This window comes from Scardinius erythrophthalmus, assembly GCF_964197995.2.
Source record: "Scardinius erythrophthalmus genome assembly, chromosome: 20".
Taxonomy (NCBI): Eukaryota; Metazoa; Chordata; class Actinopteri; order Cypriniformes; family Leuciscidae; genus Scardinius; species Scardinius erythrophthalmus.
This window is the reverse complement of record NC_138240.1, coordinates 4,851,112-4,869,530: the sequence shown is the minus strand read 5'-3', so window position 1 is coordinate 4,869,530 and position 18,419 is coordinate 4,851,112. Positions and strand designations below refer to the sequence as shown.

The 18,419-nt window shown below is 39.0% G+C and overlaps 1 protein-coding gene across 2 annotated transcripts in view; it reads left to right on the top strand.

Annotated features, from left to right (window-relative positions):
- Positions 1-191: 191 nt before the first annotated feature.
- Positions 192-18,419, top strand: part of hcfc1b (host cell factor C1b) — a 29,894-nt gene continuing 11,666 nt past the window's right edge. For both annotated transcript variants that reach the window (XM_081349956.1, XM_081349955.1), the window contains exons 1-17: positions 192-326; positions 2,150-2,334; positions 3,588-3,736; positions 3,875-4,035; positions 4,116-4,324; positions 5,535-5,619; positions 6,631-6,737; positions 8,906-9,085; positions 9,838-10,161; positions 10,290-10,441; positions 10,962-11,150; positions 11,443-11,667; positions 15,902-16,003; positions 16,100-16,313; positions 16,522-16,664; positions 16,766-16,904; positions 17,006-17,202. In XM_081349956.1, coding sequence (XP_081206082.1) covers positions 2,160-2,334; positions 3,588-3,736; positions 3,875-4,035; positions 4,116-4,324; positions 5,535-5,619; positions 6,631-6,737; positions 8,906-9,085; positions 9,838-10,161; positions 10,290-10,441; positions 10,962-11,150; positions 11,443-11,667; positions 15,902-16,003; positions 16,100-16,313; positions 16,522-16,664; positions 16,766-16,904; positions 17,006-17,202 — 2,751 coding nt within the window. In that variant the 5' untranslated portion in view covers positions 192-326; positions 2,150-2,159. The remainder of the gene's footprint in view (positions 327-2,149; positions 2,335-3,587; positions 3,737-3,874; positions 4,036-4,115; positions 4,325-5,534; positions 5,620-6,630; positions 6,738-8,905; positions 9,086-9,837; positions 10,162-10,289; positions 10,442-10,961; positions 11,151-11,442; positions 11,668-15,901; positions 16,004-16,099; positions 16,314-16,521; positions 16,665-16,765; positions 16,905-17,005; positions 17,203-18,419) is intronic.

Here is an 18,419-nt window from a genome sequence, read left to right as displayed (position 1 = left end):
GTTCTTTTAATAACTGTTCAAAGTCTCTTGTGGTTCTTCTATTGCATCATTGCAAAAACCACCTTATGGAACCTTTATTTTTAAGAGTGCAAGTCATATCTTCCCAAAAATATCCAATAATATCTGAGCGCATACAGTAGGGATGCGCGCGCTCTAGAGGCTGAACTATTGAGCGCTTGTCAGTTGTCAAGAAGATGGCGGCTTCCTGGGCGGCATGAAAAGATGTAGAGTTAGCAATATCTACAGTGAAAGGCGCACCCAAGGGTTGAATTCGTTCTCTGAGTCCTCTCTCGTGATTTTAAAATTAAGTTAACGAATCGGAACGAGTAAGTATTTTGTGCCAGGCAATAACAGAATCCGAATATTTTGCAGCTTTCTGTGACGGCTAACGGTACATCCGCCATTTTTCTTGAGGGAAGCTAAGCGAGTAGCCAGAGACGAAACAATAACACAGGTTATTGAACTGTGCATCTCGAATAAAATGCCATTTGCAATTCTAACAGTAAATAAACATGAAACATGTAACATTTTCTCTGTTGTGCCAAATGAGTATGTAGAATTTGCAATGTTGTAATGAGCTATTTAGCATTGAAGCTAACTGGCTGCCCTGGATCTCATTGAACATTTTAGATGGAGTGCTAATGCGGCTAATACAGATAACAACAGCAGCAGCCGATGTACGTTCTTCTTTTTAGTCTTCTCAGCGCTGTTTTGTAGCAAGAAAATGTATATTTTAAAAGTAATATGGTGTATTTCTTTATAAATATATAAATGCATTTGGATGATTAAAAAAGCACTAAGTTTTTTTTCCAGAGGGGTGGATTGTTTGGATTGTTTATCAAGATGGCGGCACCCAGACAAGAGAGGCATGAAAAATGCACATATCACATAAACCTACGATATTAACCTCTATCAGCATTATTTTAATGCGCACTTTAAACGTGTTTTTTTTATGTCCTTTAACAAATTTAAATTTCATGCGCGCTTTTTTTTTTAATGCGCCTTAGTTTTATGGTATGATTTCCGTGATATTACCTTCAATATTTTTATACTTTTTTGGGGATCGTCGTTCGTTTGTTACTTTACTTTTTAGATAAATGTTTTGGGGAAATTTTTTTCGCCTCCCATATTTTAAAATAATTTATTATTATTTTCACCACTCTTTTCTAATCACTCTTTTTTTTCCGACACCTATTATTTTATATTATTATTGGTTTCCATAGCTCAATTCTATACATTAGTTTGTATATGTGTTTGATTATTATTTTTTACCGTCACTTATTTTATTTTTTACTATTTATTTTTCCACCGCCCATTTATATTCACAAGCTTGTATTTTTTTTAAATAGATCTATTTTTTTATTTGTTTATATCAACCATTTCTATACACTAGCTTGTACGTGTTTTTTTCTTACCGTCACTTTTTCTTTTTTTACTATTTATTTATTTTATTTTTCCCACCGCCCATTTCTATTCACCAGCTTGTGTGCGTTAGATTTTTTCCACCGCCCATTTCTGTTCACTAGCTTGTATGTGTTAGCTTAGCCTCGTTAGCAGCTAACTAGGCGCTCGTGCTGGTAGCGTTTAGCTAGCCTCTGCAAGATGGCGGCATACACATCCTCATCGAGCTTTTCTTTTTTTCTTAGAGACATTTAACCCAAACATGCTTTTTCGTTTACAATACGGAGATTCAAGAAAAAAATACACAGGAGCCCACCTGCATGTGATGTTGTGTATTTGTAGTTATTTTCCTTTATTTCTCCCGGAATTCGCGTTTCTTCAGCCGCCGGCGTCCGTCTATTTATTTTCTTCTCGTGATGAAAAGCGTCTTTTGCCGCTAAAATGGCGGTTCGCGCAGATTTGAGCGGCTAACATGCTAACCGGCCAACATTAATCACACGCTATACTTTTGGTTTCCGAAGCGCACAAACACTAATATTTGTTATAACGGGATTTTTAGTACATTTGAGGCAGCATTTGGCCAGAAACAACCTTGTGGAATTCGAGCACAATTTGGTGACCTAGTTAGCTCGCGCGAGGCTACCTTGTACTAGCGGGCTAATCCGGTTAGCACAGAGATTTTGACACACGAATGCTGTTTAAATCCGAACTAAAATCAGCGCTGTGCGTGGGATTTGTGTTTCGCTAGAGAACTGGACATGGCTTCTTCAGGCACCTCGGTTCTGCAGCCGCGCTGGAAGAGGGTTTTGGGCTGGTCTGGCCCGGTTCCTCGCCCGAGACACGGACACCGAGCTGTGGCCATTAAAGAGCTGATGGTGGTGTTCGGCGGAGGGAATGAAGGCATTGTGGATGAGCTGCACGTCTATAATACAGGTAAGGATGCTATTCTTTTATAATAAAGCGGTTATTTGTGCACGTACTTGCGCTTTATTTCAGTAGCATCTAACTTAGCTCACTTATGTTATTAGCCAAATCCGTTCTGTCCGTCTTGGTGGTCAGATGTGTTGTTTTGGTTTTTACAACCGCTGTTTGAAAGCTAAAATATTGTTGCATTTATGCAGGTTTACACAGCTGCTTCTATTTTTGCTTAGCAATAATTTCTGGACTAATTGTTTACATATACAATGTTAGCCAGGTGTATTAGCGCAGTTAGCGGCTAGACCAAATCTGCATAAGTGATCAGCTACCTAAGCTAACTAGCCGTAAAGAATGTGCACACAATAATAGTACACTTGCTTGTGCAATTCAAAACTCACACCATCAAGTAACGTTAGTGTTTGCACTAACATTAGCGCACTTAATTTGGGTGCATCATCTGCAGAATATGGCGTTGCACTTGTGTGCACTATGGAGTTGTTTTGTTTTAAGATGTTTATGTGTCAGCTAGCCAGCTAACGCTACAGCACTAGCCAAGCACTGGAACTGGCACGCCAAGAAAAATGCAAAGAGAAATGGCGGGTTAAAAGAACGCCACCTACGTCATCACAACACACATGCCCCGCCCACAGTATTTCCCGCATTTCCATGTGAACACTTCTAGGATGAATGGAAGACTTTGTGATTCACGGAATTTCTGATGTGGATCATTTTGTTGATTTTTAAATAATGTTGGAAAATGATAGATAAGGTCTGGGGAATGTTATGAATCAGTAAGAAGTAGATTCACTCCAAAAAGCATAGTTTTACATTGAAAATATATATAAATACTATATATTATTATTATTAAGATCATGATTTAAAGATGCCCTACATTTGCATGTTGCTCATGGGTCATTTTTATTTTATTTTGGAAGCTAATTGGAAGTATTTATGGAAGTAATTATGCAGACCCAGTTTCATTCATTGAGATACTATTATAGTGTCTGTACTAGATGCTGTTACAGATTTGAAGTCATATTTTTATTTTTGTTAAATTTTTGTTGTTGTTTTTAAGTCTTTTACCCAAAGTTAAACTAAATTAAAATGAGAAATGTTGAGCTAAAATATTATTTTTTAACGTTTTCATATTTCAGTTAACTAATTACCATGTGCAGAACAGACTGAAAGAATGTGATGCATTGCAAGACGCCACTGAAAGAACTTTATTCATCTAAACCACAATGACGCAACTATGTGTTTCTCAACAGCCACCAATCAGTGGTTTATTCCTGCTGTCAGGGGTGACATTCCTCCCGGCTGCGCTGCATATGGATTTGTGTGTGACGGCACCAGACTCCTTGTGTTTGGGGGCATGGTTGAGTACGGAAAATACAGCAACGATCTTTATGAACTACAGGTAAGCCTATCAGCACCATCTTTAAATCTCCAAGGTAGAGCTTAAAAGAAGAGGCTGTTGTTTTCAATACCTCTTTCTCGTAGCATCAGCCCTAATGTTTGTAATAATTCCCTAATTTCTGTCAAATACTTCAAACAGGCCAGTAGATGGGAGTGGAAACGTTTAAAGCCCAAAGCCCCCAAAAATGGCCCACCACCATGTCCTCGCCTGGGACACAGCTTTTCTCTTGTTGGAAACAAATGCTACTTGTTTGGTGGACTGGCAAATGACAGTGAAGATCCCAAAAACAATATTCCCAGGTAAAAGACAGAACCAAACTAATTCATGAATGTTTGAGCAGCAGATCCACAATTGATTTATTTCTTCATTTTTACACCAGATACCTGAATGACCTCTACACACTCGAACTACGCCCGGGGTCAAACATAGCAGGCTGGGACATCCCTATTACGTACGGTGTGCTTCCCCCTCCTCGCGAGAGCCACACTGCTGTTGTCTACACAGAGAAAACGTCCAAAAAGTCTCGTCTCATCATCTACGGCGGCATGAGTGGTTGCCGTCTTGGAGACCTCTGGACTTTAGACATAGGTGAGAGAAAGAATTCATAGTTTTCAGTCACATGACTGAAACGGTGGCCTGGAAGGCAAATCATCCATAGAACTGCAACACAGGCCTGTCAATTTTCTATCTGTTTCAATCAACAAGCATTTAGATCACCTCTCAATAGAAAGAAAACTAAAACCCAACAAAGTGTAAGTTTTGAGCATTTGTAATCCATATACAGCACCTGCTGCAGTATTTCAATCACTTAAAACAGCAGGACAAAATCACTTAATGTACTAAAACAGTGATAGTATCAAATTAAGTACCGTATTTTCCGCACTATAAGGCGCACTTAAAAGCCTTTAATTTTTTTCAAAAAACGACTGGCGCCTTATATTAATGTCTGTAAAACAACCGCTGACTTAAACCTTGTTTATACTTTCGCCTGGCACCGGAGCGCGAGCCTCCGCTGACTGCGCGCGCACCTCCCCAAACAGACGAGGCATTTATACTTGACGCAACTGTTTTGTTTTAGACTGAACACCAGACCATACAACTGATTTAGACGCGCAAACTGGGTGCCGGTGTGATGAGATGTACTAATATCCGTCTGCTCGGGTAGATTCGGCTCAAAATCGTGCATCTTCGGATGCGGAGGCGCGCGCGCTGTTACAATGACGTCATTTTTGCCGCGCGCGCGCCTCCACATCCGAAGATGCACGACTTTGAGCCGAATCTGCCCGAGCAGACAGATATTCGTTTTTTTATTACCTTCGCGCTCATGCGGACGCGCCGAGTATAAACAAGGTTTTACAGCTCAGCCACTTGTTTTTTCATCATTTTTTGCAAGTTGGTTTACATTTGGACTTTGCATGTGATCTTAGGCTTGAAAAGGTTGGTGACCACTGCATAACGCAAACCCATTCAAACGTTTGACTGCAGTATCTTCTATTCTATGCACCTTATAATCCGGTGCGCCCTATATATGAAAACAGTTCTAAAATAGGCCATTCATTGAAGGTGCGCCTTATAGTGCGGAAAATAGGGTATACATCTTATTAATCATGCATACTATATACAGGCAAGCAGATGACCCCGGAAAATGAACGTATCGTGCTTCGATAATCGTTTTCTATGGAAATGCGTGTTGCGTTTATATTCTGGGTTTATCTGCTCCAGGTGATCGTTCCTATAAGGGTGTGATATCAAGGGAAAACTATGAATTGACTTAAAATGCGCTCACTCTGTGTTGCAGATACTTTAACCTGGAACAAACCTGCCATAAGTGGAGCGGCACCTTTGCCCCGCAGTCTCCACTCTGCCACCACTATAACCAACAAGTAAGTTATAACTTTCGCAAGCTTGTTTGAACATTACAATGTTTATTTAAACATTGACTGTCTTCAAGATTGGAAATGATTGATGAGAAACCAGTACTGCATTTTGGGTGCAGAATTTAAGGTGAAATCGAATCATAAATGACTTTCAGAGTAGGCTTGCTGCGGTAGTCTGTGTTACACGGTGTTTCGGCCATGCACTGATTACATTATCTGCCCACCACGGCACCGCCCCCACTGTCGTTTAGCTTTTTTATAGAAATAAAAACCTTATTTAGTTAAGTTGGACGATGGATGCTACAATTATAAACTGAAAGCGTCTGCTTGCTCCATACAGCACGAGCTGCAGAGTCGCAGCACAGTGCAGCAGGAGTCAGATTTCACTTATCACGTGACGAGAGATGACTGACAAGACGATGGCAGAGGATTTGGTGCGCAACAGATCCTGAGCGTCAATGACAAATATCTAATCTTGTAAAATGTGGGGTCAGTACCGCCGCTCCCTATACACAGAGTATGCGTGACTGCGAATTCGAAAGTGAAAAGCGAGAGCAGATTCAAAAGTGATTTCAATTCCCCGCATATTGATAGCGACTCCCTCATGTCTGCCAATTATGATAGTGCCTCCCCCCCGTTTACTGTCTTAAAGTAAGCCGTGTATGAAAAAGTATAATTGCGTTTGTGATTCATAATAAAAAGGCAAGTGCTACGCAGCGCTCATATAGCGTTGGCATTCAGCGAACCTGGCAAATTATCGGCTTTATATCGAATATCGGCATCTGCAGTGGCCATTAAACAAAATTAACATTGGTTGACCACTAAAACAATTGTTTGTTTAAATTATCTTGCATTTAAATAACAAATTTCCTTTTGGAAGTGACTAAAATTAAGTACCTCCCACAGTTTTTATTTTTTACCTCACAGAAGAAAAATGTGTTGTGAATGCCTTTCCATGTTGACTTTAATAGTGACTTTAGTGTGGACTTCATTAACTTTGGTCTCATGTGTTTGTAGGATGTTTGTGTTTGGTGGATGGGTCCCTCTGGTTATGGATGATGTCAAAGTAGCCACACACGAGAAGGAGTGGAAGTGCACTAACACTTTGGCCTGCTTAAATCTAGGTATGTTTAAGGTGCAGCAAGCGATTTCTGAGACACACTGTTAATATTTGAAATCGACAAACAAACACACCTCTCCCTTAATTGCTCCGCCCCCAAAATAACAAACACGCTATGCAACACAGGATCCACTAAAGCCTTGTTTATACTTTTACCTGGATACCCACTACAAGCCTCTGTTGATTGCACGTGCTCCTCCCCAAACTGACGAGACGTTAATACTTGACGCACTCGCCGTTGTGCTATTCTTAAAAACGCATACGGCGACTCAGAGTAATTGTCCTCTAAACCATCAGGAAGCAGTGCTGAGAAGTAAGGTACACATGTGCCGATGTTTGTTTTTATTACACTCCATCAAACCCACACTACAAAAGAAACAAAGAATCGTCTAACACCCATTAAACCTTGAGATTATTACTTGTGACATTAGAACAAAATATGGAGAACATGTATGTAAAACTAAATTAAACAACAAATAATTTCCTTTAGTATCGTGATTTATTATTATTATTATTATTTTTAAAGGCTTATCTCTGCTATTGTAGGCTCATTTTGTAATTGTAAAGTTGTACATCTTCGGAAGCGGAGTCGTGCACAAAATAAAAGCAAAACAACCTTGGTATCCGTTTTCGGGACTTAATTCCCGCTCTCTAACATATCTCTAGCGCTGGAAATATTTTCCAATATTGATGCAGATCCTAGCTCTTGCCTGATCGTAACCCATCTGTTTCCAATTATTTTTCTCTGACCTTTTTCTCTTCGGTAATATCTCAGCCATCTCACTTTCTACAGTCTTTCTTTCAACATTCATATCTCACTTTTGCTCGCTCTCTCCTCCCCCATCATGAGTGGATACGCCCCCTATTGCTGATTGGCTAATATAATGTTTTGGTGCTCTGTGGATTGGTCTGATCCACTTAATTTCTTTCTCCTATTTATGCAGCCAGGACTATGTACAAACACTGTTTTTCAGCACATACACCTAGCAAATATTAACAATAAATACATTGTTTTTTTTAAGTGTTAACGCTTGCTGCACCATTAAATAAAAAGGGCTCTATTTTATTGAGGCCCAAACTTGATGCAGTTTCTGATATTCATATGGCCAAAAATAATGTAAATCTATTAGATTTTTATAATAGTATAACAGACTACTTGCGTAATGCATACTGTATAAATAGTTGTTGTCGCTCTATAGTTCCCAATTACATATCTTAGTAAAATTATATTGAAATGCTTAGTGTTATGATCAAAGCTCTGTAGATTTTATTGTGGTGGTCAAAACAATGAAATGCATTACAATGTTGATTGGGAAATGTTCCTCAAAAGCCTGATGTATCATATTTGATACTTAGATTTTAACATGATTTTTCTATTAAAAATTATGTAATCAAGTGAACCTTTAGAAAATCTGTAAAAAAAAAGACAGAAAAAAGTTTACACTTGTACCACAACCTGACGGTGGATGCTTTTAGAATTATAATAAAATATATTTTGCTAAAAAATGAAGTGTTAGGGCTGTCAAATTAAAACTTGAATTTTGAATATTCGTCGAATAAAAAAAAAAATCCACATTCGAATGCAAAAATTGTGTATTTGAATTTTAGGTGTGCATCTGGCAGCTGTATCACTGGTACATGAGATGTGATGGTGTAAGAGTCGTTGTTGTGTTTTGTTTTTGTTAGCCTATCCAGTTGAAACCACTAGATGTGGAGCTGCTGCGTTGTTTATTCAAAACATTGCAGAAATAGAGAAGCTCAATGCATAGAAGATCTTAAACGTTATGCTTTTTTTTTTTTTTCATCATTGCTTTGAAAAAAAAAAATGAACGTGGTGCCTTTATATTTTGCTCATTGCACCAACAGCTTTCTTCCTCTAACTGAAATTATTTTGAATATTAGTAATATTTACATGAAAAAACCTTTAGTTCTTCAGCCATTTTGACAGCCCTATTAATTAGACTACAGAAGGCATGTAGTAGGTTGTGGTTTTTCAGCAAAGTTTTGGTCATGTTGATTATTTAGAGGCTTTAGCAATTTCTGTATCAAATATGATACAGTGGGCTTTATCGGGTTAAAAGAGAACTGTCTCTGATTACTTAAAATGCTTCCTCTGCTCATAGTTCACAGCTTATGTGTTTTACCATTGCTGATCTTGACCTTTTCCTTCAGACTCGATGTCGTGGGAAACAATCTTGATGGACACTCTGGAGGATAATATCCCACGGGCCAGAGCTGGACACTGCTCTGTTGCTATTAACAATAGGCTGTACGTCTGGAGTGGAAGGGATGGCTATCGCAAAGCCTGGAACAACCAAGTTTGCTGCAAAGATCTGTGGTATTTGGAGACAGGTGAGTTGAGTTGATAAATCCATTCTCAGATGCATCTCGATTCTGTCTTCAACGAAGAATTGATTTATACAGTTTGGAATGCAGTATAAATTTGATGCACATAACTCACTTACTGATAGATGTCTGCTTTCTAAAGCTCACATGCACTTTGTCTGTTTGTTGAAGGAGCACGACTGTATAAGTGGTTAATTGAATTTGCATCTCCCAATGCTTTATGATGCGTCAATAACGGTTTTGGTGTGTCCCAAGCCTTAAGGACAAGACAACACATCTGATATGTTCAAACAAGTGAAGTCTTTATGTGCGAGTAATTTAATCATTTATTCAAACCGATTATAAAAAAAAAAATATTAAAAAAAAATTATTTTTAAAAAACTGGATCATGAATCATGATCTCTTTTAAACAATTTTTTTTTGATTCTCAGTTTATCCAGAATCATGCAGCTCTAATGTATTGTATAAAACAATATATAAATAAAGGTGACTTGTCTACTTAGTTATATTTAGTTAGTTAATAGTTCTTAACACACATTTGTCCTGATTTATTAATTTTTAATTATTTAAAAACGTAATTAATTTAATAAAAATGCACACATTTTATAAGAACTCCCTAATTAATATGAAAAAAGTGTAGATCAAGAATCATTTTAAAATTGTTCCAGAATCGGAATCAGATTGTGAGTTGCCTCCCACCCCTAGTATTACCATATCAGACAACATTTAAAATGCATAATCTCGTATTTTGCTATCAGATCGTCCTCAGCCCCCATCACGTGTTCAGCTGGTCCGTGCCAACACTAACTCTCTGGAGGTGAGCTGGGGGGCAGTGCCTACCGCTGACACTTACCTGCTGCAGCTACAGAAATACGACATCCCTGCTGCAACAGCTGCCTCATCGCCAACTGTCAACCCCATCCCGTCTTTACCCATCAACTCGCCTAGGAGTCCGGTGCCCGCCACTGCTGCTCCTGCAGCTCAGAGCATGCCCCTCTCTGGGGTCACACTGGTGCCACAAGTCCCTTCCCCCACAACCGCCATGCCAACCAGCCCGCTTGCAGCCTCACCTCGTGGACCAGGTACAAATGCCTTAATGAATGGCTTTTTGCAATTTGCAGACTTCTGTGCAGTGTTTTACTTTCTGTAAATAATAATACTAATAACTATTTGTGATATTACCAACCCTAACTTATTCTTTTCATTCCAGCTATTCTTAAAGTGGCAGCGCCTCATTCGACCCCCGGGACGTCAGTCGTTACTGTGCGTCAGGCCACTCCTGGAGGAAAATCCCCAGTCACGGTTACATCACTTCCTGCAGGTGTTCGCATGGTTGTCCCCGCACAGAGCACCCAGGGGACGGTATGTAGACGATCAAAATCAATATAAATCTTAAATTAGGGCTACACGATTAATCAAAATAAAACTTAAATCGCAGTATGTTTTAATGTGATTATCAAATCACAAAGGCTGCTTTAGTAGCTAAGTGAATAATTGTACATTTTACAGTTGTAGTGTATATAAAGTGTAATAAAATGTATGTATTATTAAATACTTTATTTTACACTGCAATATTAAAAAAAAAAATCTTCTTTTGTTTAGAATTTTTCTATATTAACTAACAAAAATTAATAAAATATTATTGATATAATTTATTATACATTTATTTATAGTCATATTGATATAAAACCACACATTTTGACCAAATTGTGCAGCCCTATAAACAAGCACAGCAAATCTGGAGGGGGAAAAAACTATTTATTTTCAGAAAAATCACAATTCTGTTCCTCCCCAAATCGTGCAAGCTCTGTCTTCAATTGTAGTGTCCAGTGTTAAATTTGCATTTAAACCTTAAATGCACTGTAACTGTTTCTGTCTCTAGCCAATGGGCAGCAGCCCTCAGATGAGTGGCATGGCTGCTTTAGCTGCAGCTGCAGCCGCCACACAGAAGATCCCGCCCTCTTCCACTGTGCTAAATGTTCCAGCTGGAGCCACCATCATGAAAACCGTCAATGTTACTCCTGGATCCACAACTTTGCCGGCTACTGTCAAAGTAGCTTCACCTGTAATGGTAAGTGTCATCTCTGAATAACCAGATCTTTGAATAAACATTATAAACCAGAAGTCTTCAACCCTGCCCCTGGAGACCCACTGTCCTGCAAAGTTAAATCTAATCTGATGTTGTGCTATAGGTAATCAAAAAGTGCTTTGGATAAAAACATTTTAGTTCTAAAATGCTAAGACATACATAGAATCAACTTCCCTTTCTGGCATCCTTCCGGACATGATTCATCCTGATTATACGCTTCCTGTCTTGTAGCTATTTGTGATTTAATGTGTCTTTGTTCCTACTTCCTTTCCAGGTTACTAATCCTGCAACCCGAATGCTGAAAACAGCTGCAGCCCAGGTCGGCACTTCCTCTATCTCTACTCCCAACACCCCGAATCGACCAATCATCACTGTGCACAAATCAGGCACAGTAACCGTAGCCCAGCAGGCCCAGGTTGTTACCACCATGGTCGGAGGAGTCACCAAAACTATAACCCTAGTTAAGAGCCCCATCACAATGGGTAGCAGCGGTGCTTTGGTAAGAACAACAACACATCTGATTTTCTATGCTTAAACAGGGTGGCCGCGGGTCCTTAAAATGTCTTAAATAAAGAGTTCCTAATAAAAGGCCTTAAAAAGTATTAAAATGTCTTAAATTCAGATTCAATAGGTCTTAAATATTTCTGGTCACGTTACCGCAAAAATTTCTCCAGTCTGACGGACCTAATGTCTGTCAAATAACCAGTGAAGCATCGAATCGCCAGATTGATTCAGATTTTATTACATAAACAGCTATTGATAATGATAATGTAGGCCTTTTCTGGTAACACTGTTGAGGCTCGCGCTGCTTGTCTCTGTGTCTGTGATCGATTTTATAGGAAGAAATCAAAACAAATGAGCATAACGGCAAACATGAAACATACTGAGGTAAAAATTCAAAATGTTTGTCATAGTTAATAACAAATAACTATGGGAATCACCGAAAACGTGAGAATGATTCTGTTTTATTTATTACCTAATGTACTGATGATAACAATGTTGCACTGTTGAGGCTCGCGCATTTATTTGTAACATATTATAGTTAAGAAACTATAGCCTAGGCTACATGCGACCAGAGAGCTGTTTTCCTGAATGCCATCAAGATTGAAACCGAGACTTCAATAAACAAATCGTTAAAATTAAGTCACTTACATTTTAGACGCAATGACTGTTTTTGTTCTGTTTCTGCAGCGAAAATAGTTCCAAACAAAGATCACGGCAGAACCATTGCGCATCTCACAGCTACACTTGTTGCAGCAGCATTACTGAATGATTCAGCGTTTTGAACGAATCGTTTGAATGAATGACTCAATGACTCGCTCATTAAGACGGTCGCCTGCTGCCTCCTACTGGCGGTTTAGTTTCATAAAGTATCATTCTTTTCAACATTCCTTATTTGTATATTCAAAAATATTTAAAATTATCTCATTTAATACAGTAATAATTTTTCAATATAAATTATTTAATTTGATAGGTAACAGCCTAGTGTCTTATTATTTTAATTTAATATATTGATCAAATTTAAGAATTTGAAATGAAAGAGAGAGCATGCCCCCGGACCCCCAAAGAGGTACCAAGCTCCACCCACAAAAATAATGTGGGAAACACATTAAGCTATATGATGATCTACAAAAAAAAAAAAAAAATTAATTATCTTATTATTAAAATACATTATTACAATTTTACCACCTCCGCCTCATTTTGAGCCAGGAAAAGCCCTGAGTAACATAACATGACAGGAGCTATTTTGCTGAATATTCTCACGATTGCAAATGTTACATTAATTTTAGTTCAATAAACAAGTAGTGAATATTAAATTATTTCAATTACTTAGGTTAAATATTACATTATTCGCATGTAATATAATGTGTATTTCCATCACAGGATTGGTCTTAAATTTAATTCAAAGTGGCATTAAAAAGGTCTTAAAAAGTCTTAAATTTAACTTGTTTATATCTGTAGACACCCTGTTAAAAATAGGGCTGCTTGTCGGCGCCGATAGCCTCGTGGGCAAGTGCGCCGACATGTAGCGCCGTTGTGCTTCAGGCGACCCGAGTTCGAGTCCTGGCTCGTAGACCTTTCCCTATCCTGTCCCCCCTTTCTCTCTCTCCCACAGCACTTCCTGTCTAGCTACTGTCCTATCCTATAACAAGGCAAAAACGACAAAAATAAATCTTTTAGCACTACGTATCGCAGCGCTGCCCAAGAGGCTATTGCGCTTCAGGCAACCCGAGATCAAATATTGACTCATAGTCCTTTCCCGATACAACCCCCCTCTCTCCCACTTTACTTTACTTCTTCCAACTGTAATATCTGGATAAAGGTAAAAAAAAATTACAAAAGAAAAAGTATGGCAGCTCGATTAATCAAAATAAAACCAGAAATCACAATATGGATTAGTGTGTATTAGAGTGCGGATCGGGCCGAATTTTTCTGTCCGAGCCCGGCCTGCGTCCGACAGAGCAGTAACCGAACACGACCCGAGCCTGACAGGCATAAAGATATTTATGTCTGAGCCTGACAGTTAAAATATTTTTTTTTTTCTCATACTAATGACACATGTGCGTTTGTTTGTGTGGAAAGCCCGCTTTTATTAAGCAACTGTAGGAAGGCATTCGGAAATGTCAACACGATGAGTGCATCAGCACGCACGGAGCAACCATAGACCGTATCAACAAGCGCACTTAAAGGGGGGGTGAAATGCTCATTTTCACTCAATCTCCTGTTAATCTTGAGTACCTATAGAGTAGTATTGCATCGTTCATATCTCCAAAAAGTCTTTAGTTTTATTATATTTTTTAGTGAAAGATAGACTGTACCGAGTCTTTCCGGAAAAGAACGAGCGGCTGGGGGCGGGCCGTGTGGGCGATGTGCTAAAGCTGTGCTAACGCGCCGAGCTAGTAACGTTAACAACACAGAGACATTTGTTCAATAGTTTTACTCACCGCCTGCGGTTCCAACGCACGACTGCGGACCTTTATCATTGTGACTGCTCGATCCTTGCAAATCCGTGATCTGGGCTTTGTTTATAAAACAATCATCGTCGAAATGCAGGGAAACAGTCTTGCTCAACTCGTTTTTGCCCCGGAAAAACAAACTCCATCCACTGGTGCCTTAATGCTGGGTTCTTTGGGAATCTGTGCAGGTTTGTCTTGCCCTGGCAACCAAAAACCCACTTCTTTGGTGACACTGACTTCCCTAAAGCCGAGCAGAGCGCTTAGATGAGGTACTGCTTTCGCTCTCTTGCTCTGGTGTACGAGTGCGCGCGCGCCCGCGATCTTACCGGAGAAGTGCCCTTAGGACCCGTATAAGAAAATTCCGTTACATCTGACGTCACACATGCCCATACTCGAAAAAAACTTTCCGAAACTTGTGACAAACCGGAAGGACAATTTTTGGCACAGAAATACTCCTTCAAACGTACAATTTAATTTTTGAAACTTTGTCCATGTTTAGCATGGGAATCCAACTCTTTAACAGTGTAAAAAACTCAGTATGCATGAAATAGCATTTCACCCCCCCTTTAAACACAGGCGTGCATGCACGTGTTTCGTTGTCACAGCTACATAAACAAATTTCCGCACTCAGGAAGACAGATGTTATGGCAAGTTAATATTTTACATGTATTTTAATCACAAAAACGAACGTTTGCATCAAGTGGAAGCATCAGGCACATTGGCTACCTACATAATAAGCTGTTTTAAATATAAAATGTTCCATGCCTTATCGCGCTGATGTGACCGAGCCCGACCCGAACCCGAACATAATTTCTAAATATCTGTCCGAACCCGGCCCGGCCCATCGGGTACCGGCGGGTCCCGTCGGGCTCGGGTCGGGTATCCATCCTCTAGTGTGTATCACATATGCGCTGCATGTTTTAGAGTGAAGCATGAAACTGTTAATTCATTTACATGCAAGCAGCTCATGAACCAGTGTTTTAGTTCACAGTAAATTTTTTCTCCACACAAACACATCTCTGCATCTCCTCTTAGTTTGGGTCGCTTATAACGTGCAACCATTTTCCCAAACTTGTAATGAGAAGCGCTTATAAACTGGCTGTTGTTAACAAAAGAGAAGTGGTTTTCCTCTAAAAAAGCTTTATTGTGTAACATCTGAAAAAAAAGAAATTAAGAAGAAAGATTGTTGTATCCAGTTGCAGTGCATTCTATCAGTTGCAGTTCTGGCACCGCTGTCCCATCATACTGTACGACGCGATGTACATTCACATCACATGTTTTGCAGAGGTAGTGTTACGCTCCTGTGACATTGCGGCTCTTCGCCATCACATAAGTTTATCATTTGTATGCTTTTTAAAGCCTTGCTGGTTAAACTTTTTATTTGCACTTGCACTTAAAGTGCACGCACACTAAAAGCCTGTCAAACAGCACATGAGTACTGAAGTTCTCTTTTGCGTCTTATTTCGCTTAAGCTGTCAAATACACACAAGGCTTACATAAACAGTCATTTATATATTAAGTGCAGGGCTTGACATTAACTTAGCTAGCTGTTTACCTTCACTTAAAACTGACTGTGTTTACATGAATACTCTCGTCTGGGCAAAAGCCACCGCCACCGATAACAGCGTCACCAAAATCACATTTTTTTTTGTCAGAAAAATCACAGTTAGAATATTTTTCTCTGAAAATGTGCAACCCTAGTGTTTTGACTCTATAAATCCGGACTCTATTTTTTTAGTTTTGTTATACTCAGTAATAACCCATTACTGTTCTCAGATCTCCAGCCTTGGGAAGATGATGTCTGTTGTCCAGACCAAACCAGTGCAAACATCTGCGGTCACCGGACAGGCTGGAGGCAGTCCTGTCACTCTAATTCAAGTCAGTAGTGCTGCTCATTTGAAGCACATACAGTTCTTAAAATAAATTGTGTATTTTCTATGTTGTATTTATGCTTGTTCCCCCACTTTTTCTCAGACAAAGACTCCTCTGCCTGCTGGTACCATCCTGAAACTGGTCACATCTGCTGATGGCAAGCCCACCACAATCATTACAACTACCCAGGCAGGAGGGGCTGGCACCAAACCTACTATCCTGGGCATCAGTAGTGTCTCTCCAAATACCGCCAACAAACCAGGCACCACCATTATTAAAACAATTCCTATGTCTGCTATACAACAAGGAGCAACAGGTCTGTTTTACAACTGACTGTTCATCCCATATGTAATCGTACATTTAAAGAGATTTTAGTTCAATTGAATCTCATAGGTTATTTATGCATTTTGAGTTAAGCCTCACAACCCTGTTATGTTGTTTTTAACTAACTAACAGATCTGTTTTTTTACGCATCGTTGCAAGCTCACATGATTTCCTGTTATGATACCCTGTCTCGTTGCTAGGTGTGACTAGCAGTACTGGCATCAAGTCACCCATCACATATATCACCACAAAGGTTGTTACTCCTGGCACTGGTACTCCGGGGAAAATCATAACAGCTGTGCCTAAGCTAACAGCAGGTGCAGGACAACAGGGTGTCACACAGGTGAGGCCCATTTGTCCTCTGTTTTATGCACATTTAAGCTCATATACTGTAGATTTAATTTAATCTTTTGATTGGTCCCTGAATGTTTTATTTGCTCTCAGGTGGTCCTGAAGGGGGCACCAGGACAGCCTGGCACTATCCTGCGCACTTTGCCTATGGGCGGAGTGCGTCTGGTTTCACCAGGCACTGTGTCTGCCGGCAAACCAACGGTTACCACACTGGTCGTCAAAGGCACCACGGGTATGAATATTCAGGCTGTAAACTTTCCCTGAGGTGTAGTTTTATGCAAATTAGAGCAAAATTGTTATTCTTCATATCATTAATGACCTCTTTGAATTTAGGAGTCACAACTCTGGGTACAGTAACTGGTACTGTATCAACTAGTGCAGCAGGGGTCAATGTGGCAAGTGCTAATGCCAGCCTGGCTACTCCTGTCACCACACTTGCCTCCATCGCCACATTGTCCAGCCAGGTGATCAATCCCACGGCCATCACTGTATCTGCTGCCCAGACCAGCCACGCCACCGCTACAATACAAGTGAGTCATTGTAACATTTATAATCTTACAAAAGATTTCTATTTCAAAACAATTGCTGCTTTTTTGACCTTTTAATTAATAAAAAAAAATTCATGAAAAAAATGTATCATGGTCGCCACAAAAATATTAAGCAGCACAATTGTTTTCAATATGAAAATTTGTTTAGCTGTCACAGGAATAAATAAATTGTTTAAAATATATTAAAATAGATAACTGCTATTTAACCCTCTGGGCTTCTTCATAATTGGGTCACACTTAGCTTCCTCCCGCCCGAAAATGGGCGAAGCCTTAAAATTGTACTTAACTTTGTCCTAGGATAACCATTCAAATATTGTTTTGTTCTATAATGTTTTCTGATTATTATATAGAATTTTTAGAATTTTTTATGATACTTTGCATTAATTATGTAATTTTTATGAGCTATTTTTTCCATTAGAATTAATATATATATTTTTATTTTATTTATTTTATTTTATTTTTCAATAAATGCAACATTTCACATCAAATTAGAGTGCAGGCCTAAAAAAAAAAAATATTTCAAGTGAGAAGAGCGCCACCTAGTGGCTTCAAAATGAATTAATTTGTGTCATGTCCTATAACCGCCCATAGGCGGCCTATAGCTTTTTTATTTATTTATTTGATTTATTCCCATTCGGAAAGAAAACAATTTATTACTAATCAACCACTGAATGGAACAACACAAATTATATATCATTTTAAAGCTTAGAATCTCAGCTTTTTAATGCATCTAATTAAATGTATTAATTCCTAACGAGTGCTGAGTAATCCCTCTAAAACCAAGTGTACCGCCAGCAGGCGCCACCTAGCTGCGAAAATATTTATTACCATATTTTTCAAAAACCTTGCCTTGATAAACACAAAGTTGATGTCATTTGAAAGCTTAGAGTCTGAACTTTACAGTGAATGTATCCACTTTGAAAAACTCTTAAGTATTGCTGAGTTATTTGCTGATACATAGAATTTCTCTTTTTTTCATAATCTATAAAATAATGTACTGCAATGTGTCAAAAACATCATACAGCTCATGAAACATTCTCAGATAATTGAAAATGGCACTTCATTTTTTACAGCATATTATTACAATTAAAATGAGCCCAAAATTAACATAATCTATTGCTTTTATGACAAGATATTCTTCATGGAGAAAAAATTGCCCATGAGGGGGTGTCAAAGACTGTACAAAAAGGCTGTCTCTT